The sequence below is a fragment of the Rhamphochromis sp. 'chilingali' genome, assembly GCF_963969265.1.
Source record: "Rhamphochromis sp. 'chilingali' genome assembly, chromosome: 2".
NCBI classification, from domain to species: Eukaryota; Metazoa; Chordata; class Actinopteri; order Cichliformes; family Cichlidae; genus Rhamphochromis; species Rhamphochromis sp. 'chilingali'.
Genome location: NC_137930.1, coordinates 6,289,566 through 6,316,955, shown reverse-complemented (window position 1 = coordinate 6,316,955; position 27,390 = coordinate 6,289,566). Strand labels below are relative to the sequence as shown.

The following is a 27,390-nucleotide window of genomic DNA, read 5'->3' as shown; positions in this document are numbered from 1 at the left end:
CAGAATCTGAAACTGTAGGTTTCATCTCTCTTCGATCAAAGTTCGCTGAACCAGCAACAAAAGACCAAAACTATGCTTCACCTTTGGAAAACATTGGTGTGAATTCTGTCCTGCTACCACCACGATAAAATCTTCCTTCATGCTCTCTCTCAGTGTACGTCAAGGCCAAAATCCACATGTTAAGTTGTGGTTGATTCGTGGTTTTCTTCATTTTTTGATCTACTGCAGCATATTTTCAGTGGGGTTATATGCCATAAAAGACCAGGCCAGGAAAATCTCCTAAATATTTTTCTGTGTTTTATCCTGAGTTACATTGACACAATGGCATCTGCTGTTATGCTCTGAAGTGTCAGCTTTATTTTTATACCAAGATGGTTTACACAGTAATTGTAATTTTTGTAAAATAATTTGTCAGTTTCCACATGAAATTGTCCTCTTGTATGTGCATGCATGTGCATGCGTGTGTCGTACCATGAATTAGGACTGGGCGATATATCGAGTTTTTAAATATATCGATATATTTTCATACGAGATAAGAGATGTGACAATATCGTTTATATCGATATGTTACATTATAATTATACTTGTGGGACCGCAAGTTTGCCTCTCTTTCATCCACTTTTGTCTCTACGCTGCGTTACTCTGCCTCGCCTCTCTCCTTCACTGAACACAACTCTCCCTCCCGCATCGCTTCACCTGCAGGTAACGACAAGATGGACCCGGCAGTTATCAAAGAGGAGCTGGTCGGTAAAAAGAAAACATTTGGAGATTACTATTTTAGTGCTGCAGCGTTACTCTCGTATTGTGGAAATGACAGTCTTCACTAGTGTGGATAGTTACAAAGCTTTCTTCGTTATGAATGAGCATACATGTTTTTATTGAATATTTGAAGAACCAGCAAAAAAACCAAACTCTTGTAGAGGACATAAAGTCAGAGATAGAAACGACAAGGACCAGGTGCATCTAGTACAGGTAGAGCTGCTGCAAAAGCATTAGCAGCACGTGCTGCCTCCGATCTGAAAGGACCTTTTATGCTGCGCACTGTGACTCACAGCCATGGTCCCAGGTCAGCCCTGACTTTGTGTTAAACTAATCCTAAAGTAATAATGGTATTTCTAACCACTGATATACCACAACTTTATCCTTTCAACAGCTGCTGAAAGTTAGGGCACCTAGCTTCTATCGGATGTTACATAGAGATCCTCCAGCTTCAAACTGTATTACCCTTCAAGGACCTGCAGTCAAAAAAGCGCCCCTCCAACAGCCAAACCCATCTGTTCTCTGATTGGATAGTTAAATTTGACCAATGTCATGTCAATCACAATCAGATGAAAGGAAGAAAAACAGGGTCAAAATTCGTACTTGTAACTTGAAACTTGAGTGCAGAGTTTCACACGTATTTTTTGGCTAAGTCCACACACAAATTCTTTTTACACACACAAATTCTTTTTACACACACAAATTCTTTTTACACACACAAATTCTTTTTACACACACAAATTCTTTTTACACATGCAAATCCTGATTTACAAGTACAAAATATTTATGACCACAATTTTATGGCGTTATTTTTGTGCCACTATTCTGAGCGCACGTAAAAAAAATTGCAAGTGTTGCATTTTGAGGAGAAATTTATTTTGAGCGAAGAAAAGCTAAATTTTAGTGAACAAAATTCATTGCTGCCTGCAAATTTCAGTGTTTGCTCGCAATGTGTTGCTCGCGCTCTCAACATTTCTGCCCATGCGCGCTCAACTCTTTCTCTATTTGTGAACAGGCATCTCCGAAAACGTTAGAGCACTTATGCAAATATGTGATGTCTTGATGAATCGAGCAGATATTAGAAGTTTACACAGCACCATTCTCGCATGAAAATATCTTAAAAGTTTATTTTGTGACCCAGAAAGAGTAATATTTCAAACTCCGCCACTCTGCGTTCCTCCGCCACTGCCTCATTTGAGTTTGAGACGAAATGCATTCTTGAATGTTGCATTTCGTCATTGAAATAAATTTTTTGCACGCAGCAATGACTTTTGTTCACTCAAATTTAGCTTTTCTTCGCTCAAAATAAATTTCTCCTCAAAATGCAACACTTGCACCTGCAAATTTTTTTTTACGTGCACTCAGAATAGTGGCACAAAAATAACGCCATACAATTTGAGCCCATACAATGGTGGCAAACAGAGGAAGTCACGTAAGATTTGCGCATGCATGGTATCGATCGGGTTTCCGGTACGGATCGGGTAGCGACAAGGACCACAAATGGCACCTGTAAGAGACGTGGTTACAAAGAGGATGTCAAATTCCAGGCTGTCAGTCACGCAGTAGAACTTGGGAACAGAGCAGCTGTGAAATCTGTCTGTCTTTGTTATTATGCTCGGCGTCTTTTAATTTACATTTTGACTGCACAATTGTGAGCGTTTTGTTATGCACAAAAACAACATTGTTTTAATTTATTTATCCAGAATTATTATTATTTATTAAATGCTCATAATTTATTTCTGAGTAATTTTTTCATGTACATTTGCGCTGTATGTTAATAAAAGTGCCTATGTGAGATCTGGGGCGACCGTGGCTCAGGGGGTTGGGAAGCATATCTGTAACCGGAAGGTCGCCGGTTTCGATCCCCAGGCTCTCTGTCCTGGTCGTTGTCTCCTTGGGCAAGACACTTTACCCTACCGCCTACTGGTGTTGGCCAGAGGGGCCGATGGCGCGATATGGCAGCCTCGCTTCTGTCAGTCTGCCCCAGGGCAGCTGTAGCTGCCTCCACCAGTATGTGAATGTGAGAGTGAATGAATAATGTCATTGTAAAGCGCTTTGGGTGCCTTGAAAAGCGCTATATAAATCCAATCTATTATTATTATTATTATTATTATCTGGGACACAGCTTTGACTAAGAACTCTCTTTTTGTTCTTACTTTATGGCTTTAAAAAAATATCGAGATATATATCGGATATCGCCATCCAGCTAAAGAATATCGGGATATGAATTTTAGGCCATATCGCCCAGCCCTACCATGAATATCCAGATTGGTTCAAGAAGGAATTTCTTTTCTTAGTTTTTTTTGTTTTGTTTTTTAATAAAGGTAGGTTTTACTGTAATCAAAGCCCCAAATGCTGATGCTCAAGATTCTTGACTAGCAAAATACTGTGGCATTAGAGCGCAGGATTGACAGAGAGATGGACCTTTGTACAGCTTTTTTGACATTTCATTAAAAACCATGTGATTCATGATTAACAAAAATAATTCCATTAATCATCAACTATGATCTGTGCCATTTCTCACCAAGTTCATGTCATATTGGAAATGCAGTTTTCTTTGAAGCCACTTCAAGCTCATTGTTTTTAAAAGTGGTAATGTATATATAAAATCTTTAATTACAACCTCTGTTATTTACAATTATAACTGCATAGCATATTAATGAGCATTTTTCATGGGAAAAAATGTATATCCTGTGACCATAGGGGCCTTGGGGTCACGTCCAAAAGCAGGCTGAGTCAGCATAATCTGAAGTCACTCAATTCTCCCTTTATTGCTGAGTCAAGCTGAGAAGCACTGAGAACGCATAGATGTTGTTCTGTCCCTATCCTGGCCCCTCTTAGACCTTTCTGCTTTCTGTCCTCTTCCTGTCCTTCTCTGCTCTTCTATTATTCTCCTTTTTTATTAGGTTCTCTGTTGCCCTCTTTTCACCCTTCAGTCCTCTGCTGCACTTCATCATTTCTCCTTTCCTCTTTGTGCTGTACTTCCATTTCCTCTCTTGCCCTCATATGTCTCTTTCCTTTTTCTTTTCTTTTTTTTCTTTTTCCCACACCTCCCCTGGTGTAGTAGCAGATGCCAGTGTCCTGTTCTCCTCAGCAGGCTCCCATGATACCTACGCTGTTTTCTTCCTGTCCGCCTGCTTCTTGAGCCTCAGTGCAGTGACTCAGCATTCATTTTATTCAGTGCCCCCAAACTGTTTCCTCCAACCAGTGCTGTGTATCCTGCATACATTTGAATTTAAATACTGTCATATAATGTAATACCCATTTTGGAACTCTGAATGATTCAGTTATTAACTACCATTAAAATTACCACATCAATGACTAGGAGAGGGTAAGGAATGTTATTAGTTGAGAATAGCAGAGGTTTGCTGCAAACCTGTATAACATAACATAGTCTACTGGCTCATCCAGCAGTGTCTAGGAAAGTTTTGTTAATACCAAACCTTCGAGTTCAAATTCTATAATTGCACTAATTTTACTTTTTTTTTTTTCTTTTTCTTTTTTTTTTTTTTTCTTAATGTCAAAGGTGTATTAGCCACTGTTTTATAGATCTCTTTGGTATTAGTTAATTTCTTTTCTATTCATATTAATCATTTATAACATCCAGCACTACAAACAGTTTTACATTTTTGACCCAGATGAAAGTGGGGTTTTGGGGGGTTATTTTTAAGGCAATCATACTGTTATCATTTTATTTGGTGAATTTTGTGTCCATCTGTTCTCTAAATCTGTTTTATCCCCTTTTCACACCATTTTTGACCTTGACTCTTTGTCCATCTGTTATTTGGCTCCTGCGGACACACTGCAGTAGTTTATGTATATTAGCGTGTGTGTGTGGGGGGGGGGGGGGTGTTTGTGTGTGTGTATGTGTGGCTAGACTGCGTCAGAATCTATTCAGGATCATTTAGTGAAAACTGTAACAGCACCATTTCCTCCCTCTCTGTGCTTCCTTGGTTTATGATAAATGATTCAGGCACACAATACTACCTTTGCAACTTGGTGTATTACATTTTTTATGCTTTTGCTGTCATTTCTGCTAAAGAGAGCGTAACAAGGGAGTAAGACAATATAAAACAAGTATGATTCTTTCACAGCTCATAGACCTTAGCAGAACATTCTCTTAGGGTAGAGGGGTTTAAAATTAGTCTGTTTAAATAGTTGAAAATAGTCTGTGTTGGAACAAGCTAGCAAAAAATAAATGGCCTCAGAACTGGAATGACCACACACAAACAATGACAAGAGAGGTTTTTTTGTGTCAGAGTCCAAAGTTTGTGACCTATTTATATATATTTAAAAAAAGAAAAATTAGTCTTGCACAACTACTGCAAGTGTCCAGATGAGAAGCTGTTTGAAAAGTTGCTTTGTGTTGTGCATTATGAATGATGTACATTGTTCTACAGTTCGTGACAACCACTTGAAAAATAGTTAAGGATCAGCCAATAGCTATAATCTCTCCACTGTATCCTGGGTCTAGTACGGTGCGTCCACTTGGCAGGACACGCTCAGCCAGAGTTTCAAAACATGTTTTCCGGTGTTTGTGTGTTTGCGTATATTGGTAAATAGTCTAAAGTCAACAGGATTTCCAAAGGGGTTATACGTAAAAGTAAAGAAATGACCTGTTTTGCAGATGTCTTTATGACTCTGCATTATTGTACATACTGTTTTCCACATCATTATCAACTTATTTTACACTGGTTGCAATTTCTTCTACTCTCTTGGCTTGATCTCTCTTGTAAAACACATTTTTAATGTCAGAATTCTACTTTTGTAATTAAAGAATATATATAGTCTTGTTGTCAACAACTGATTGCAGCTTCTGCCTCATGACAGAAATGTTCTTTCTGGCTTAAAATGGCTAGATAGCATTCACAAGAGATATGTGTGACAAATATTTCATAGATTTTAGGCCAACAAGACATTCACTTTTTGCTCAGTGATCACTTTTTGGCACACCGGAACATGAACCCAGGAGGTGACCACCTCAACAGGCTCCTTTCAATGTGGAGGAGTAGCAGCTATACTCTGAACCCCTCCTGAATGACTGAACTCCTCACTCTGTTGCAAAGGGAATAGCCCATCCGTCCTTTGGAGAAAGTTAATTTCCACCGCTTGTGTCTGTGATCTCATTCTTTCACCTTTGTTATTTATTTATTTATTTATTTTCAATTTTTCTTTTTAAATCTTGCTAGCAAAAAGGTCAGGCTGAGATTAATATATTTATTGCCTTTCTCAACAGCAATCGGAGTTGCTAAAGTAAAATATTGTATAGAGATGTTTGAAGCCCTGTGATAGACTGACGACCTGTTCTGAGAGCACCCCGCCTCACCCTGTGATAGTTGGGATAGGCTCCAGTCCTCCCTCGAAACTGATAAGTAGAAGCGGAAGAGGATGTCACCTTTCTAACCTCCATTATCCCACCTACGACCTTTCAGTTGAGAATGCTTTCTAGTAAGCTTTTCTCCTAAGGCTTTGTTGTAATTGTCCTTCATCTTAATTTGTCTTTGGTAGTTCACTTGGAATGACACCTACTCAATCAGTCCATGATGTAATTCTCTATTAGCTGAATTTGTGTTGTAAGGCAGAAGAAGTTGGTCAGGGTAGTTGTTTTGGGTAGTCCTTTCAAAGTACACCTGTCTTTACCAGGAAATCTTTATTTCACTTAGTCTACTTACATTCCTCTCCTCTTCCTTTGCTTGATTGTCATTGGCATCATTGGAATTCCCTACCCAACAGCGAATCTCACCCAGTATTCTTTGCTAATTTTAAAAATGTTTTGAATTCATATAAATTCTTTTCCCTCCATTTTCACCACCACTTGTCTTTACATAGGGAAAAAAACACACCTCAAGAAAGCAGTGTAGCATTTGCAGTTTAACATAGTGCTCAAAACTAACACAATAAAATACAAAGTCACACAATAGCGCAAATTAACCAATCAAGGAAGTAGTAGCTTCCATATTTTCTAAGGTACAAAATGGTTTATGTCACTGGAGTGGTCTACAGTTCCTTGGCCTCTCTGATGTCTTGCACTACAACATCTTTACTATTACATATGACCTCATTTATAATGGGGGCTATGTACTGTTATTTCAGTGTGCTCTGTCCCAAAAAAAACCCTTGAAGAATCATTTAATTCTACCAATGGTATATGACATGAGACTGAAATTAAAAGCACAGCAAATCAACATATGACAGAATTAAAGAAATGGAAAATGTCATTTCTGTTCAAAATATCACTGACATAGTTGTTGGATTACTGATCTGTTCTGTTAATCAGTTTATAGGCTATCCAACTAATCTGTTTTATCATGTGCATAGTTTGTTTTAAGTTAAAGAATAGTTATATTGATATTGCATCTAAATATGTTTTCATAAGTTAGGAGTTGTCACAGAAAAAACACAAAGCAAGAGACTTTAACACAGCTTCCGTGTCCTCATGTCTCCTCATTAAATGAGACGCAGGCAGCTGGTTTGAAATTCTGCGCTTGTTTGCACACGGTCCTTAATTAGATGAAATTATGAGCCTTATTAATTATTTGTGATTTGTGTATAAATGTGTTGGATAATGGGATTAGAGGCTGCAGGTGGGAGAGGAGATAAGACTGTGCGAAGACAAAAGCTTATCTTTTTATAGGAAAGAAAGGAAAGCACTGCTGGCTCAGATCATACTGAGCCCCGGATACTTTCCTCCAGGGTTAGACCCTGAAGGTTTTCCTGCCTGGTTGCTTTCCTTTTCTCGAAGTATGTGTGTGTGTTCACATACTCCAACACAACATTGACCTATTCTGCTGTTACACCCTGTGGAGTCCCTCTGGCTATCCTGGCGTATGTGTGTATTGCTATATAATTGAGGTAAAAGGAGAAACGTGCTTGTGTGGGATCAAATAAGAGCAGGAAAGAAGCACTGTTTTGTGCTCATGCATGTGAATAAAGCACCTTTGTTTACATTGTGCTGGAACTTGGCTTTCAGGCTCGAGCAGAGAATTTGCCATCTTAATAATTAATGGATTGTCTTAATTATGTTTACTTCCGTTAAAATCTAGGGCATAATTTGTTAAAGGGGTTATTCATGTTTTGCATACACATACATTTGGGTCATCTCTTTTCTTGCCAAACAGTGTAAAATAGTTTTCTCTGCTGCACTATTTTAAAAATAGAAAATGCTAAAAAAAATAAACACACAACAAAAAACGGTAAAACAAACAGGATGTAAAATCGGCATTCATACTGACCCACAGAGAAATTGCAGGGTAGACCTGACTGTTGCCTCCATTATCACCAATCAAACTTACCTTTATCTGTGTTGGATAAAGGTGTTGTGTTAGACCAAGCTATTATCATGTCACAATGGCATGGCATTAATGTTGTGGGTTTAAATGAGCAGCATCACATTCTGTTTAGATTCTTTCATCTGTGTAGTTTTCTAACATGTAATTACAACTGTCAAATAGATAAATGACTGCTTTGATTCTTTTCATGCACTTCCTCTTGTTTATTTTTTCAATGAGCACATCCTCCCCTTTTTCTCTCAGTCACTGTACTAAGAACATTAACAGTGTCAAAGCTAACATTTATCATATCCTGCCTTTTACTTGTCACTTATTACTCATGCATCTCAGCCTCTGGAGTTCTTGTTAGAACTTTAGCCCTTTGGGGATGAACTTTGACCTTGCAGTAAGGCTTAAGCCATATTAAGAGGCACACTTTGAATGACAGGGTGTGGTAGAGGTCAATACCCATGGGTCAAAGGGGATCAGGGCCAAACAGGCCCACTCCCATCCATTATGTCCTGTTTTCTCTCCCAATCCTCTTTGTCCAAGTTTCATCAGATTAAGTTGTTATAAAAGTTAGTTTCTTGTTTGCACAAGATAATTAACTTATTCCCTGAAGTTATTATCACGAGTTAATAACTTCTTCCTACAAGTTATCATCCCCAGACTTGTGGGGTCCACTGTCTCTTGTCCTATTTTGTTTTTTCCTCCAGTATTCTGGTTCTTACATAAGCTTTACCTTAAATGTAGTTTATGATTAGCTCAAGCTTAGTTCATGGTTAAACAGAACAGTTACAATTTTATTTCTAACTTATCCTCTCCTGTGAAACTCTTTCCTACTCTATTCAGCTTGTCCTCTCTCTTTCTCATTTTGCCTCCATCCTCCTCAGCCTTAGCCTTTTCTTTGCTGTTATTTTCCCTCCTCCCTTCTTCCTACCCTGCAACATCTATTCTCTTACTCCTGCCCTGTCATGGCCTCTATATTCTTAAGCCATTGATATACCAATACACTAAAGGGACTTTTCATTTCTTTGTCCACATTAGTGACTGAATCAGCGCATGCGAAGACCTTTTTGTTTTTGTTTTTTACCCAACTCCCCTGTCATCAGTTACTGACTGCTGTTTGCAGTTCTAACCACCGATTAATGCCAATAATAATGGAGCTTCTCCAGTCTGTCGGTTTCATGCACGCAAAGCGACAAACATTCAAAAACAAACCACAAGAATGATTTAGTTGCTGTCTCCTTTTTGAAAAATGACAACATACTGTCTGAGAAGAGATGATCTCCTCGGCTATTTAAGTGTTTTTGTAAGCCCAGACTGTTGTGACAAATAGAAGTGTAGGTGTATGTGTTTGTTTGCTCTCATGGAGCCTGATGCTTGATGATTGAGTCCTTTTGAGGCGTAATAGTTAAGAGGTTAAGATTAGATATTGTAAACACATTCAGGATTTAGGACATAACTCATAATGGGAGTTAAACAAGTTGAACCATGTTTTGACTTAATCACTTCCCTGTTTAAGGTAAATTGCAGAAGGATATCAGGTGCCTATGATGCTGGATGTTTATTTACTATACATCATTTGATCATGCCAAGACTAACACTTGGCACTATCAAACACAATTTGTCAGCTAAAAGGAGCGTACAAGAGCAAAGGGAAGAAAACACAAAAAATAAATTCAAATGTAGGAACTGAAGCTTATAAGAACCTAAGAATTAGAAGTTAAACCCAAAACTCTGTAGAAACAGGGGCGTAGCTCAAATTGAATAAGAATAAATAAGAACTAATTCTCTAAATTACTATAATGAAAATGAAATGGGGTTCTAAGTCCTCAAGTAAGAAAAAAGGTCAAAACTCTGAGATCACAACATGTTTGAAAGGGTGACTGCCATCGGATGAAAGGAATGGTGCAGACAGCCAATCTGCCAATCACAGGCCTAAAATAATTTACTGATCTATGTTTCAAAATCTAACATCTTAACACAGAAAGTCTTCAGCAGGAAACAAAAGGTCTCATCTTAACTGAGTTAAATTATGATTAATTAAATGTTTAGAAACTAAATGTTTTAGTTTCTACACAAACTGTTCGTAAGGGTGAAGTTGAAGTGTTTTGTTGCATTTTCCTGAATATACTGGGTTTATTTTTAACCCCTTTATCTAATTTCCTCCTTCTGTCGTCCTCTTGCCTTTCTGTAGCCAAATGATAATTCTTTCCTACTGTACCCTAAGATACATGCAGACACACAAACCCAGTGAGTAACATGGCACAGCAGTTCATAGGAAACAGCCAGTTATTTCAGTACTTTCAAGACCTTAACGGTCATGTAAGTAAACTTTAAAATCAGTATTGTATTTAAACTAGATTTAAAATTGCTAATAATTAAGAACAATTTCTGATTTATAGTGGTGGCTTTTAAGAGTATGTCCAGAAAGGTCTTTTGTGAGTAGTAAAGGGGAGGGTCTGTGTTTCTTTCTTTAAGTGGACCGTGGCCTCTTTGTGGAAATCCCCTTTCTTTTTCTCATAGCCACAGACTTCAGAGATTATCTCAGTGTTCATTTGTCTTCGTCTTTCCTACTGTTTTTGTTCTCGTGTTTACCTTTTTGTCTGCCTTTTTTTTTTTCTTTATTAGTATTAGCTGTATAGTTTTTTGTTTTGTTTTTTTTTTCTGCTTGCCATTGCTCTAGTCAGCCTATTTAAATAGAGCCTATGGAATACATTTCTAACTAAAATGTAAAATATTGAAGCTTTATTTACTTTTCTATAAGACTGACCAGAGGCAGACCTCTAAAATCAATCAGTTGTTCTTGGAGCCTTTTATTTAACCATCTTAAGAATTTAAGATGGTTAAATTCTGTTTTTATTTATTTATTTATTTATTTATTTATTTTTGTTACTTCAGCTAGCCTCTTCTTTTTTTTTCTTCTTCTTCTTCTTCTGGAGACTTCCCTCAAAGTTTAGGGCATTTAGAAGAATGCTTCTAAATAAAGGCTTTAAAATATTGATTTCTTCCTGTTAGAAGGGAGTTTTTCCTTCCCACTGTCGCCAAAGTGCTTGCTCATAGGGGAATCATATGATTGTTGGGTTTTTCTCTATATATTTTTGTAGGGTCTACCTTACAATATAATGCATTTAGGCAACCATTGTTGTGATTTGGCGCTGTATAAATAAAACTGAATTGAATTAATTTCAGGAATCAGCCAGAGACATAAAAGGACTACTTGTCCACTTGTTGCCAACCAATAGCATACTAGAATTTTAGTGTCTTTACCAAAGCAAATATTTAGAGTAAAAAAAATTCTCATCTGTGTCCTTGTTGTCTGATTTATTAGTCTGCAGACTTAAGATTGATTAGTCATGTCTAGTAGGCTAAAATAACAAGAACTTTGTTAGGCCATCTATCTCATAAGAGATTATGCCCCTGGTTTAATGAGTATAACGTATGACGTGCTGAAGAATATCCACAGACATGTTTCCACTCGAGCAGGTTAATTCACAGTTGGGTGTTTTTTGTTTTACACTTAGTTAACTGTAATGTCCGCTCTGAATGCTAGAGTTGTTTTTCACTTCAAGCACACAGTGTCAGTGCTGTTAATGTATACTCAAAATGTAATTATATAATTTGAAATCAGTCATTTGACTGTGAAAATCAACAATCAGTTATTTGGTTCCACCCTGATTCTACGAGCCATTCGATCTCTACAACCACAGTGAGAGCTTGGGCCATAATTCTGGCCCTTGTCCACCTTAAAACATAGTTATCATCCTTCATATCTTGGTGCACACATGGATAATGTGTCTTCATGACGCATGAACCACCGCATTCTTTCTTTCTCTAATAAATAAACGGAAACGACTGAGGGTACCTTTAGCTTACAAATAAACTATTGTGAATGATGTGACTGATCAGTTGATTATAGGGCTGTTCGATATAACAATATATATCGGATGACGATATAAAAACATCTATCGTTTCATTTTACGCTATCGTTTGTTTCGTGGTGTCGCAAAATAAACTGTTTACGGCAATATTTTTTTCATCGTTTTGATGGTCACTGTAGTGACTATATTAATTTCTTAGTTCTCTCTTTCTTTTATATTTAATATAACCACACTACGGACGGACAAGCGCCTGTTTTTTATGCGTTGTGGTTAGCAACAACGACGGTAACAGCATCGCGTGTCTGCTTGTTTATGTTCCACATAAACCTTTCACAATAAAGCTCAAGATCCTGTTGAGACTTTCCAAAATAAACTGAATTACGTGAAAGAGCAGATTATTTACGGATGAGAAGTAAAAAAAGAGCCGTCAGGTGCTAAAAAATAAACCTTAGACTCAAACAGGCTTTTTCCCCGCAGCACGCCGTGTAATAAATACTCACAAAGAAAACGGCGGCCGTTACAACTTGTGTCTAAAAATGTATAGTTTCATACATCGGTTAAAACACTCAACTCCAGCTACATGACGTGCAGCTGGAAACACTTCCCGCAAGACTAGCTGCCCGAGATTCACAGAATTTACAGAAAATGTTACATTTTTGTGATTTATATCATTATCGGGACGATAGAATTCTTATATGGGGATATGAGATTTTGGTCATATCGCACAGCCCTAGTTGATTACTCACAATGCTGATTTAAATAAGAAATGATATTTTTCATCATGTCTTGTTTGTCCTGCAGGATTTTTTTTTTTTTTTTTTCTTTTGCAAAATAAATTGGGTTGCACACTGCAGAATCTAAGGTCAGCAGTCTGTGTGTTTATTACATCACCAAACATATGAAAAGATTGCTTAGTAGACAGAAGTCCTGTCATTTACCCTCGGGTCATTATGTCACACTAGAATTTCCAATTTTCAAAAATGCTGGCTGACAGCTTTTCTGCTTACTACTCGTAGTAAAACCTTGTGTTTTCTGCGCTGACTCCCAGGTGTCACATGTCATTTCCAAACTTATTGCACAGATTAAAGAGAAAATGGAACATGGTAAACGTCAAACATGAACATGGCTCTATTTGTCTCCATGTTTCTCGTCCTCTTCTGTGTTTCTTCCCTTAAGACATTTTGTGTGTCCATTACCACCCCTCCTTTTTGTAAATGATCAGCACTTCAAAGCCTCCATTGAGCAGTGTCAGTAAGCTCCCAGGCTGCAGGATCTGCTGAGCCCAGGCTTACATTAAAGCTTATCCAATCCCAGCTACAGGTGTGCTGCGCTGCCTGTTCCCAGGGGACAAGAGACGCTTCAAACACACCAAAACACAACCTTCAAAAGGCTGCGTGTCATCAGCAGTAATTCCTGAACACTGAGGAATCAGCAGAGTGCTCTGTCATCTGAAACTGACATTGAGAGAGAAGCAGAGAGAGTGTGGGCAGAAAAACACACTGTCATTCATACCTTCTCATTATATCCCTGAGTCACAGAGAAAGCCCGGAGCTGAGCTTTCCTACACTCACATTACCAACCGGTTGTGTGGGAGTTGGGATTTTGACCATATGTAGTAATAGCTGCAAGTAACCACATCACTATGTTTGTGTTGGTTTTGTATATTTGTCTTTCTGTTTGTGTATATACATGGATATGCATGTAGGTGTGTCTAAAAACAGACCTTGAGGCATGCTGTGGGCATGTGGGGATTGGAGGTGGAGGTTCTGGTGGGGGATCATTGTTCCTCCAAGGTGATGAAGGGAACACTCGTCTATACACTTAGCTATACATTGTAAAGAGATGTTCTAAACCTGGTTACATTGTATATCGATGATCTATAGTGAATTCAGGTCGTGCTTTGAAACTCTTCACAATTGTACATCTATTGTCCTGTAAATGTGAAGGTGATCTGAAAGTATATTATTTAATTTTTTTACTTGTTCAAAGTTTTCAATGTTTTCTTCTAACAAGGTTACAAAAAGCTGTTATGTCCTTCCCACTTTACTTTGAAAATGTTTTAGCTGTCTTTGCTGAGTCAAACGTGGGAAACTGTGAATGCCTTCTGTTCATCTGGACGTAGCGTTTTTGTCACTCATCCAAATGACTTTTTCAGTCGAATGCCTTATTAAGTTTGTCACCTTCCAGTTGGAATTTCTTGATAATCTCAGAATATTTTCATAGTGATCCCTGAAATGGAATCTGCCTCATCTTGAGCTGTTGTATCTCTGCGCGTAGCTTGAAGTTAAGTCTTAGCTGGTTTTAATTAAATAGATTTCCATTTGGCTTGATACTCAGGGATACCCCAATATACCATACATAACATAATATTCTTTTAGGTCGACCAACTCTGTTCTTTCCAAACTCTTCAGTTTTCAGGATCATAGCATCATGTTAACTAATGATATGGACTCAGCTTGTGAGTTTCAAAACAAGATCAGATTTTGGATGGTGGTTGTCTCCCAAATTTTGATCAGTCAGACCAAAAAACAAACGACATGAAGTTTTCACTGAAAGCTGCAGAGGTATCAGGCATTAATGCTCTCTTTGTAAGCTCGGACATATATTAGGAATAACTAAGATATTGCAGATCACAACGTAAGCGCAACATTACAAGTTTTCTCACATATCAGGTTTTTTTCTCCTTATAGCTAATTAATTTGTCCCTTTTTGTAGAGCCACTCAACACCACTCATTTACCTTACACCAGATCTGATTAGATTAGACCAAGTGCTGGGACATGAACTTTTCCCTAACCCTCTGGAGAGGCAGCTCCATTAATCTCTTGCAATTTGAGCCTGTGTCAGCCCTGTGATAGACTCTGGGCTTTTCCAGCCTGTAACCCACCTTTTCCTAAACATGTGCCAAGATACACTGCACACTCTTCTGACTCTTCTCAGTTTAAGGGAATAATTGATAGTGTTGATACATTGAACTGTATATTGTAAGGTTTGGTCTGATACTGGACAGTGTAGCTTTTGTCCTGTAATGCCTGCGTGTATTGTTTAAATCACTGAGGTTCTGTGAAAATGCCGACTGTTAGGTGGCAGCTCCAGTGAGGGTAGACGTGCTTCTAGGGTGAGTTTCAGCAATAAGTCAAACACACACAACCATTTGGAACTTCTAATTATAACACTGAGTCATACAGAAACTTTGAGTTGAGGTCACAGGTGTTCCTGAATCCATGGTTAGTTTTTATATACGTATGTTTAACTGTTTCAGCTCTATGATGTCACAGATAAAGTATATGTCAGAGACAACTATTTGTATTTGCTATTAAGTCATTCCTAATTTGTACCCATGCATACACACGACACAACAGCAGTGAACATACTTTCACGTTGTAATTTATTTTAAAGAGGCGATGAGCTAATGCCACATGTTCTCATCCTGTTAGTCTTTGGGTGGCTAACGGGAGACATGCTCTAACATGTCAGTGTTTTGAAGTTGGCATTTGGCTATGGAAGGTAACCTCTCCTTAACTGATGTCTGACAGTGATTGAGATGGATCGCAGGGAGGGAAGGAAGCAAAGAGAGACATGAGGCTACTGGAGAGAGCCATTGGCAATAAAAGGGGGGAGGAGGGTGTGTCTGGGAAATGGACTTGTTTTAACATCAAAGATAACTGTACTCAGGACCCAGAAAAGACCTTGCATTTGATTGGGACACACTGCGCTTTACCGTTGGCTCTTCCTGTTTGCCAGAAGCCTTATCCTTATAAATTAGAAGTCTAAACCACCATTCCCACCCACATGGCACAAACCTGAAATAAATTCAGCATCTCAGACCAAGTTGATATTTTAGAAGTGTTCATTCTGCAGATTCTTGCCACATGCTACAGGTTAAACCCAGTTACTGCAACCATACCACAGCTTTATCTGGCTAGTTCCCAAAATGAACACGAGAACAAGGCTTATTACCATATCATTATACAGCATCTCATTTGGAATTAATGGTTAAAATGTAACATTTCGTGATGCAATTTTGAATTTATTGTTCTCTTGGTGTCCAGGTTTTGTGGTAGCAAAGTGAGGCACAAATCATAATGCTTCCTCCACCATGCTTGACTGTTTGGGTTCAGTTCCTTTTTCCTCCAAGCCTAAACATATGCTTTACACCAAAAAGTATAATATAAAAAACATTTTAATCTGTCCAGACAACATTGTTTCAAGCATCTTCAAGTGTTTCTACGTTTGTTTGTTTTTTTTTCCATAAACTTAAGACATGGCAGTTTTGGGGTGTTTTTGGAGTGCTTAACATCATTCTTATTTTGTGTTTTACTGCTTAGACTTTAAGTAACCAGACTGTATGCTTTTACACACAGAGAGAGGTACCTTTTTATAACCCACACTTTCAGCCTCATCTCCTTAATTTGGAACACTTTACTCCAAGTACCTTCTGGAAGAGTCACCACAGAGATTCACTTACTTTCCCAGCTTGGAAGTGTGATTGATTAAACAATGTATTCAGTAAAGACACAATAATCCAACTACTGGAATAAACTAAAAAACACATACATTGGGTTGTATATAACTGTGACTTGGTTGCAAATCAGACAATTTTATGGTGAGTAATGAGTGCTGAAAATTCTGGTAGTTTTGGTAGATTTTGTGTGTATGTTTCATGTGTCGACAAAAAACCAACTGTAAAAAAAAAAAAAAAAAAAAAAAACTTAAAGATTTCCTACTGTTTGCCTCTAATGTTGTAAACTAAACTATTGTGTCTAAAATTTGATGTGCTGTTTTTAGAACAAAGTGAAACTCAGGGCACACTGTCTGGTGAAGTCACAGAAGGAAAAGAGAAAGAAAATGTATCACCATCATCTGTGGGAGAAAAGACCACTGAGAAGGGTGAGTTTCTGTTGTTTGCCCTTATGTGCACAAATGTTCATGTGTTCATACATCATTGGTCTACATAATGTTTTGAAACCCTCACATCCATGTATTGAGCGGAAGTGCTGAAAGGGCCATACTAAAACAAGAAAAAAGAAGTCTAATTTAGTTGAGCTGGTTCAAAGTAGGGTAGAGCCATGCAAAACGTATGACAAGTAGAAACTTGTCTAATAGTTCCATTTAAGCCACAGTACTGTTGCAAGACAATCCTCTCTAATATTTTAGCTAAACTGCTTGTCATCAGTTTGCTTAAGGAATTAAGGCCTCAATTGTAGAGGAGAGACTCCACAGTGAACTACAGTAAACATCATCTTCACTGCAGCTGGGTTAGCCGCTTTTTTGTCGAAACACTGAGGCTGCTTTGGCTAAATTTTGTAATACTTTATATCACACACATGCTCCTACATATTTTACAGTCAGCATACATCTATTTTAGTTAGAAATGCAAGTGAAGTGTTGTCGAGCACAGCCAGCATTCCTGCTGAGTTTTCACTAATAACAGCCTCCTTAACACAGTAACCTCACAGGCTTCCTATAATGTGAAAATTGGCTACTGAAGGCGAGAAAAAGAATTACTGGTTGGCAAAGGTCACTTCAGCCTGTTTGTTTCACACAAGTCACAACAGTGGTTGGTGGTGACATAATCACTGGCCCCAACGACCCAGCAGCTGGCCAATCAGCTTGCCAGACAGTAAGCTGATTTTTTTTTTTTATTGATTTTTTTTACTCTGGGCTGCTGATCATGTCAAACTTTGAAATACCTTATTGGAACAGTCACTGGTCTGTAACAACGAAAAGTTCCTGTCCCAGGCATTTGAGCCCCAGGTCTTCTGAGTAATTCAAGTTAACACATTTTACAAGATGAACGGAAATCACACAGCTGTCTTCAAAGTTGAACCTTACTAGTAGGCTAAGGCTCATAAACATAGCTGGTACATTGTTAAAATGTGATGGATGCTTTTTTTCAAAATCGTGCTTCTGGATTTTAAAGTCAAAAATGTTACAAGAATATTAGGATGTTAAGGTTTTCACAGGTTTTCTTCTAGCACAGCTTGATGACAGAAAGATTTCAAACTGCTAAATTAATGCTCACTTTCTGATGTCCTGTTGAAATGGTATACTATATCAGGGTCTCCTTTCAGTACATTGTGAAAAATTATCACAGTCCTTTAATCACTTGCATAAACATGAGATGCATCTACAGAGTCTTTGACTGTGATTGTATGCATCAGTGTGCCTGCACACAAACATGGACAGTACACTTTATAAGTGAGTCTTTGTGTTCACAGCTTGCCTAAGCAGGCAGATTCTGCCCCCTGAGTAAATATGGGAAGCTACTGATAACATTCATTTGTGTATAGCAAGGACGCATACACACACCAAAACACACACAGTACACACACGGGCATTTTAGTAGGGGCAGCTCTGTCATGGAATGATAACTTATTTTGTTACTCCAGCATGCTTTGCCTACAGCACTATCTGTACTGTGTACCTGAGATTTTGTTAGTGTTGTGTTCAATATCCGAGTTGAATAAAATGTATTACAGCAGATTTACACCATCTTAAATGACATTCCCTGTTTTACAGAGCCAGGAAGCAAAAGGCAATAGTTCTTCTGAATGAAAGATCTAGGAATTTCTTCCAAGCAGAATGAGAGATTCTTGTGTTGTATTTTTTGCCTACAGTCACACTTCCAGGTGCTGTAAATATACTGACACGGGTGATGCGCCTGGCTCAACGGCACCTTTTGGACCCAATGGGGCGACAGCGGGTCGAAAAAAAGAGTTCACAAACACAGGTAGGGCTGCCACAAACGATCATTTTGATAGTCGACTAGTCACCGATTATTTTTGTGATTAGTCGACTAATCAGATCATCATCCATTGGACGTAAAACTACAGCTTATTGCACCAGCAGCATCTGCTCTTATATAACTATCATTAGCTTACAGCTTTAAGTGTTTAAGGTCTGTGCTAACTAAAAATAAAGACAAGATGATAGTTTATTAAATTTTAATGAAATTTGCAGATTGTTTCGGTGAAGCTTAATAAACTCCTTGCTATCTAAAATATAACAGGACACTGGAGTATATTCTGGAGCATCTCACACTTCTGATAATCAGCTGTCTGCTTGACGTTTATTCAGCTGTGTAAAAACTATAACTTTAATCTCAGACAAACTGATTTACTCAGGAACAAATAAAATACTAAAAAAAAAGCCAAACAATAACATTTTAAGTTATCTAAGTGACTCATATATATTTAACCTGAGTAGCGAAAGACGGCGGTGGGTTTGAAAACGATTTGCGGGGAGTCCGGTGTTCTCACGGCGCTAGTGAGCCTAGCCCCTGGCTCGCTAACGAGCTAGTGGGTAACAGATGTCTCCGAAAACGTCGGAGCGCTTTTGAAAATATGTGGTGTCCTGATAAACTGAGCAGATATTTGAGGTTTACACAGCTACATTCTCGCCTGAAAATATGTTAAACGTTTATTTTGTGACCCAGAAAGAATAATAAGAATAATATTAAAACTAACTAGCTGCCGCCATTGTTGGAAACTGCGCTGGGCCGCGCTATGAATTCTGGGACACAGCTGCTAGTGATGGGTCGTTCGCGAACGAAATGGCTCTTAGAGCCGGCTCTTTGACATGAACGACGCGAACCGGATCCTTATCGCGAGCCGTCACGTGGGTTTTTTTTTTTTTTTTTTTTTCTTTCTCTCAGCCTCTCTCTCGCACTTTTTTTCCGCTTCACTCTGCACGCGAGCCTTGTGCTTTATGCTGGGCAGAGGGGGGAGGGGCGGTAGTTACACTCAGTAGCACAGGAACAGAGCCAGAGAGAGAGAAAGAGAGGCAGGGACAACAACATTAGAAAGGTATAGTAATCATCCACAACTATTTTCAGTTGCAGATGATAAAGGATTGAGAAAGTTTATTCATGCAGGTCCATATGACAGAGAATATGCATGTTCTTTTAGTTTTCATATTATAATTTATATTTAATTGTGTTGTGGTTTGCAGTGTTTTGTGTTCTTTTCACTTTAAATTTGTGAAAGGAAAAAGCTGAAAATTTAAATAGTTAAAACTTGAAATGTGAATAGTTGATTTTTGTATTATATGATTTATTTATTACATTTTATGTGGAGTGAATAAATAAAAGTATATTTACGGTGGCCCCTAGAGACAAAGCACATACAAACTTCAAATCACGTACGAACTCTGAAGCATGTACAAACTCCAAAACACGTAAAAACACGTACAAACTCCGAAGCACATAAAAACTCAAAACACGTACAAAAGACAACAGAAGTGCTCCAGGATGCTGGGCGCAGTGTTGAGCCTTTGTTATCTTGTGGCTACACAAGCCAGCAAGTACCAACGACCGGATTTGGTGTGTGGTAATAACAGGTAAATGAACTTTTTTTTAAATTATTTGAATATATATATGAGTGCCTGTGTATAAATACACAAACAATACACACATGCTTTCAATTGTTTAATTTAAGTGATCTAGTAGCTCGGCTTTGGAAGTTCAGTTCATGCTAGAAATGTGTTTTGGAGTTTGTACGTGTTTTGTCTCTAGGGGCCACCGCATATATTTATATATAAACATATATAAATAAAACCACTTGTTTTTATGTTAGTAATTCCTTTTGTGCATAATTTTATATTATTGTTAATAATAAATTAATTAAAGCAACAAAACAACCTGAAGAGCCGGTTCGGAGCCGAAAGAGCCGGCTCTTTTTAGTGAGCCGAACCGAAAGAGCCGGATCTCTAAAAAGAGCCGGAAATCCCATCACTAACAGCTGCTTCTTCTTCTTCTTCGGGGTTTAACGGCAGCTGACATCCTTGTACATGCAATGCTGCCATCTTCTGTTTCAGTCCGTTATTACACTCTTAAATCCTGCCACTTATTCCTGCGTCTTTTGTGATCTTACAAAGCTTCAAACGACGCGTCGACTATTAAATCAGTCGTCGACGATTTTGATAGTCGACGTAATCGTGACTAGTCGACAAATCGTGGCAGCCCTAAACACAGGCAGCACCCAGACAGCAGAGTCCTGCAACTGGACGCTTTTGCGGGAGTCGGACTTCGGCTTCATTAACACAAGCGCAGGTAAAACTTGGAGACATCTTGCTTTGAAATACAGCTAAACCATGACAGTAACAGTAGGTTTTAAAGCGTGTAACTCACAGCACAAGCCTTTTTGTATGGAGAATTGTTGTGTCTTCTACTCAGAGATTTAGATAAGATGTTTATTATTACTCATACCTGCATGTTCTGCAAAAAGCTATAGATTGTAAATTACAAGTCCTTTAAGTTTCCGTAAGACAGGTCCTGGACCTTTTTCTTTTTGTAGGGTTTCTCTGATTCACCATTTGATTCCATTCCAGCATAAAACCTTTGATAAAACTGCCCATGTATCATAGTCACACCTGAGTTTTACAGACCTTGTGTATGAACATGTCTAGAGATAAGATTTAGAGTTGCTGGTAGGGAGGTTTTATTACCATTGGACAGGCTTGCCTGGCTGCTTTCCTGTCTTAGTTTGTTGCCCTGAGCTCAATGGCTGCTTGCCGTTGACCTGTTTTTTACTGGACAGATATCAGAGAGGACCTGATCTTGACATCTGTCATATTTTTCTAAATGCCAAAGCCTTACTTTACTACACATGCAAAAGTATACATTTATTATGAAAACTCACTTGTTCAGTATCTTTTTCTTTCTTTTCCATTGTGACTGACACAAGTGTTTGATGACTGAGAAGATAATGATTAATAACCACATCCTTTTAATTATTTTCCATTTAACCCACCACAGAACAAAAATAGAAGGTGTGCTTGGAAACCCGATCACTGCCGTTGTACGTTACTCTGGTTTTTGTTTTGTTTGGCTCGCTAATAATAAAGTAATATAACGTTCGTATTCACAGTTCATTCAGATTCAAACTTTCTTCCAAGCTGTTCTTTGAGTGCTCATTCCCCTTCACTTCAATTCTTTGCAAGATTTCCTGCCGTTTGGAGACTGATTTTTCTCACCTAAATTGAGTTTTCTTTTGTTTTTAATTTAACCAGCATTCACTGAGTGCCAGCATCTATGAAAGCCTTGAACAAAAGACCAAGTGTCTGACGACAAGAGTTTCAACAGCTCCATTCACAATCCAAAATCCTTTAGCTAAAGCCAATCTGGGCAGCAAGAATCACCAATTTGGCATCTCATGTAAATCACTTGTGACACAGCAGGGCTTATCTCTATAGTCCCCATAATGACTTTACATAATGTTTAGTAACAAGGATTTTCTGAACTTCTAACCACAAGTGTTTGTATCCTTACATGCCAGCACAGAAGCAGCTACAGTAAATTTGGAAAAAGAGGATTATTTGTCGGGGCACATTCCTATATCTTAAAACAAATGCTTATTATTTCAAGCTTGGTCTACTTAGTGTAGTTCTTCATTATTAGCCTGATGACTGAATAAATAAACTGGACACGTTCAGCAGCACAGCTCAGTTAGACAGTGCTGTGAGCATAAAATTGATGGAGCTTTGGGTTATGAAACCACACAGGTCACTAAATCTCTGGAGGTGGTTGCATTTGGACATCCAGCTCTGTTCATTCGTTTGGAACTGCACTTTGACACCACAGCTTGGTACATAAAGGATTTTCTGTGAAAACAACTTTTTTTGTTTAAGTGACCTTTTTGTCACAAACAAACTGTTGCTCTGATTGTCCATGAAGTAAGTGACAGAATAACTGGATTTCTTAGGGTTTTGTGAGAGACTTTGGGCATGCAACCTGGAAACAAATCGGAAGAAATTTAAAAAAAAAAAAAAAACCATAAAGATGATCGATTCAAAACTGGAAGTGAAAAATAATAGAAATAAGAGCAGCGAAAAAGAATTGGAGGTGTCCAATTGATCTAGTGTGCCACAAGCAGACAAAGTTTGAAAACATAAAAGTGCAAAGAAGCTTCAGTTAATTCTGTTGAATAACTCTTAGAGGATTTTATTAGCTTGTTTTCTGTCTGCCAATCACGATCCCTGTTCATTGTCTATAAAAGTGTTGAAGTTCAGTTTTGGCACAATCAACATCAACAACAGCACTTTGTGGTAAAGAATCAAATTGTGTAGCATTTAATTTGTGTGTTTGTTTGTTTTTAATTTATAGAAAATGCGCACAGTTGGTATGACACAGTACCGTCTTAATACACATTCATAATTAATGATATTGTGTCACTAGCTGATGAGACAGAATGGGATACATCTCATCGCTGTGATTCAGCCCCAAATCATCTGGTTTCAGCTCCTTTACCAGCTCCTTGTTTCTTCTTTCAGATTCGATCCAGGAGGCGAACGCAGCAGAGAGGCGTCACGAATCAGCCAGTAGTGGAGGAGAGCAGTGACGATGTTACTGTGGGAGATGCAGAAGATTGCGAAAAAACTGAAGGGTAAGGAAGTTTAATTTTGAGATCTCTGTACTCAGCTATATTATTTAAAACTTTATGCTTGACTGTGGTTTAGAACAGTGTCCACTGTTCCACAGTGGATGAGTCTTTTGTTTGTTTGTTTGTTTGTTTGTTTGAAAGGAACAGCACAAACAGATACGTTTGTCTAGGATTTTCCAACGAAATATGTACAATCCACAATAAATCCTTTAGAAGCTTATACACATTAACACCTTCTGATATCATCATTACTCTTCTCTCCATTTCAGACTCCCTTTGTTTATGTACATTAAACAAAGTCATGAAACCCTCTCCTTTCATCAACACCTTTTCTTTTATGCTCATTTAAGTGGTGGGCTCTTTGATTCCCACAATCCGGTAAAATTTCCCCTGCAGCTGTTTGGGCTGTAAGAAACCTTTTGTGCATGAGTCATTAACAAATTGGAATGTGAGATTATAATTTTGTCCTGAGGGCTGCTCATCATCAGTCCCTTTGTCAGACTATGAAACATTTTCATAGTTAGGTGTGTACAAACGTAATTTGGTCTTCACTTTGTAGGGCTTATTCAAAAAACTCTTTATCTCATAGGGACTTTACTGTATGAGAGGTTTTCCCATGCATACTTAAAAGTGAGTAGTAGATACTTTCGGTTGCTCCGAAACTTTAATGGGGTTCCCTCTGCGGATTCATATGCATATTTACTCCAGACAGCCTTAATGCCAGACATGTTTATCCAGGCTTGGGACAGGCACTGGAAGTAAATTGATTTGTGACCTCCACCGCCCATGCATATTTAAAAGTGGTTATGCACACACGCAAATTAGCCCACACATACATAATACAGTTAACAATTAAAAGCATGAGGAACAACACAAACAGACGCAAAAACTCGTATTTAAACATGCATGTCCTAAACTACAGGATTGGGCTAATGTATTTTTTCTTTTCATTCCTTTATTTACAGTAAATATAAAGGGAAACTACAGAAAGGGGTAATTTAATGTCAATGTTATATTTTCCCATTTTATTGGTTTCATTTGTTTCACTGGCCCATTAAACATTTAACTGGTTTTAATTACTTTTAAATATGTTTGGGTAGCTTAACCTTAAATATTTAGTGTAGAGCACTAAGATTTTTAACAATCAAAACCTTCAGTTGTGTTAAAATCTTAACAATATATGTTTTGGAGTAAACACTGTGCCCCGTGCTCTTGCACTCACACCTGCATGCTGCAGGTACTGACATAGAGGCGGATGGTTGATGTCTTCCTGCATGAAATCTGCCAGATTTGCAGTTTATTTGCATGGGCAGACAAACACAGGCAGCTTTTGTCTTACCTCATTTTAAAACAGCTTTTTCACAGTGTAAAACCAACCAGCACTGGATGGAAGTAAGTGAAAAGTGTGTATGTGTGTGTCAAAGAGGAGAGTTGGCAGCACCACAATGAACTACCACCATAATAACATGATTACTGTCACTGCTTTTTTGGTTATTTTGTATTTGTTGTATGTAAAAGTGAGAGTAAGAGGCTGCCTGGGCTGATACTCATTTGCTTTTGTTCGTGCACGTACTCCTAAATACATTTAACAGTCTGGATGCTTCTATTTTTAGTCACAAATGCAGGTGAATCGCTTACACTGTCCAGTTTTGCACACCCTTCTTGCTGTTTTTGTTACCTGGGATACTTTTTTTTTTTTGTTAACCTGCCAATCAGGCCGCTGGTTTTGCCAAACACCATGTAATGAAACCTTAATCCTTACATAAGAACACAGACAGTTACAATTTGTGCTTGCTGCATGGTAGCATACAGTCATTTAATTTTTTTTTTACTTTTACAATTTCACAGTCACTTAAAGTATTGTTCTCTATTGTGAAACCAACTCGGTTTTCAGCAGCTTTTAGAATTTCACAAAAGTCTTCTAATCCTCCCATTGTAATGGTTTTTTTCCCCTCTCATAGGCTGTCACACTCATGTTAGTGGTGTGTGTGTGTGTACATGTGTGTGTACTCATGCATGTGTTTGTGCTCATGTTTCAAGCATACTTGTCATTCCTCGCAGCTTTTGTCTTCGTGTCAAGTGGTTTAGGTTGTTGTAACCAGGCTGTGGGTCACCAGGGGTCACCACTGGGATTATTGTAATAGGGTGGCAAATTAGGGGATGAGGGTTAGGACCAGGTGGTGAAAATGCCTACTGTCTTAACAAGCTGACTTGTCTCACGCTGACTTACCTTTGTTTGAATGATGACGTATTCACAATGTGGAGGTTTAAAAATAGCCAAATCTTGCACCCAATCCTTGGTGAATTGGATGTGCGCCTCCAGAGATTTATGATTGCAAAACTGGTTCGCCGTGTATGACTCCACAGACAAGGTACGAGAATATATCATGGTAAGTCAATAGCGGTTGGTCTTGAGGGTTTGTACTCCACTGCTGTAATTCATATGGGTCCACATTTCCAATGCACACTATTTTTTGCAAGTACCGTCTCTCTGCATCCGGACGCAATCTGTCTCTATACCGTCCTTTTTCTTTTGAGCTGCTTTTAAGTATGGTTCGTAGCAATCTTCCTTCCAACACAGTGTTTGTTTTAATTCGTGGCCTGCCAGTATGGCTCCCACAATGCATTGTTGCGTTATGTCAACTCCAAAGCCCTATAAAACCAAACTGAATCCCCTTCAAGATGAGTTGCGTTCCAGATGCGTTTTTTACAGAAGGAGAAATATTTTGGTATTTAACAATAACGATAATAATACAAGTGTGACTGGATGATATACCTTTTTCAGAGTCAAACACTAATGCAGGTTTAGGATGATAGCATTGGTAATTGTTTTCCATTATCTGAGATGGTAATAGAGCTGTTATAAGTTATTATACAGATTAATTAAACCTCATATTAGCCTGTAAGATTGTTGTCACATTAAGAACACACGTTTTAAACATTAGACCGATTTCTCGTCACGGCAGGTCAGTGAAAATGAAGCAGTTCACACCACCCAAGTGTGAAATTAAAATGTTCAGTAACAAAGACAATGAGAAAAATCCTTTGCACATCTCACTTGTGCGGAGTTTTGCATAATTTAAGTCTGATCCAGTTTGTTAGCTTTGTTCTTTTCTTTTTGTTTCTCAGCAGGGCTTCAAGGATTCAGTAAAAATACATTTTTAACATTGCTTACTGCAAAGGATTTCTAAAATGTTCTTAATTTAATCAGCAAGTCACTGAGAGGGTGGGCTCTGTTCTCTTCTCTTGAGGGCAAACAAAAATACTCAGTTTGCATCAGGATTATTTTTTCTGTATAATGTGTTCACAAACGATTCATATGTTGAACCAGGACTTGAGAGTTACTGTGTGCTCACAGCAAACATCAAAGAAAAACATCTTGCTTAGGATCCTATCATGCTTGGCTAAGTAGGGCCAGCTTCAGCGGGGTCAAAGTTCAGGGATTGGTGGTAGTGTGTGACCCCTGTTACACTAGGAGGTCACACTACTTGAATACCACAGTCACTTGGCATTATACCAAGACTGCGTGACATACCTATCCCTGTGCAGTGTTTGAGTATTTTTGCTTAGCCTTTGTCTCAGAGGTATACTGTCAGACATGTTGAATTTGTTAAGAAACCAGTAGACAAAACATGAAGCGACGTACAGGAGGCAGTCCATCAGACAACAGTAGGAATGCTCTGCGTTCCTTTGTGGCATTTGTCCCTCAGAATTCCCCCTGGCCTCCCTACCTGCCTAAGCAGGCTTACATACATTCAACAGATGTGATACTTTTAATCTTCAAATCTGGATCCAAAATCTATTTGGGAAAGTTCTTTATGGTATGGAATAACTTTTGAAGTCTTGACATTAGCATCATTTTTATGTAATCCCACCCCAGATATTGAGTTTCATTGTATTTTCCATTACAGTATATGCATGTTTGTCATGAGATGGAACAAGAAGCTATACTTGCCCCTAGCTGAGTTTGCTCAATAACTGCAAAAACTGCAAGATGAGAAGAAAAGGTTTTTGTTTTTTAAAGTTCAAATAATCAGGTGAAAAAAGAGAGAGAGGTGAACATGGTGGGCGTGGTGGTGCATCTGTGAACGATCCACAG

General features: G+C 38.3%; 1 protein-coding gene across 2 annotated transcripts in view; it reads left to right on the top strand.

The window, feature by feature from the left end:
• Nucleotides 1-27,390, top strand: part of LOC308391638 (USP6 N-terminal-like protein) — a 62,607-nt gene that overhangs the window by 21,640 nt on the left and 13,577 nt on the right. For both annotated transcript variants that reach the window (XM_080874294.1, XM_080874293.1), the window contains exons 11-13: nucleotides 16,699-16,800; nucleotides 18,531-18,643; nucleotides 23,182-23,294. In XM_080874294.1, coding sequence (XP_080730420.1) covers nucleotides 16,699-16,800; nucleotides 18,531-18,643; nucleotides 23,182-23,294 — 328 coding nt within the window. The remainder of the gene's footprint in view (nucleotides 1-16,698; nucleotides 16,801-18,530; nucleotides 18,644-23,181; nucleotides 23,295-27,390) is intronic.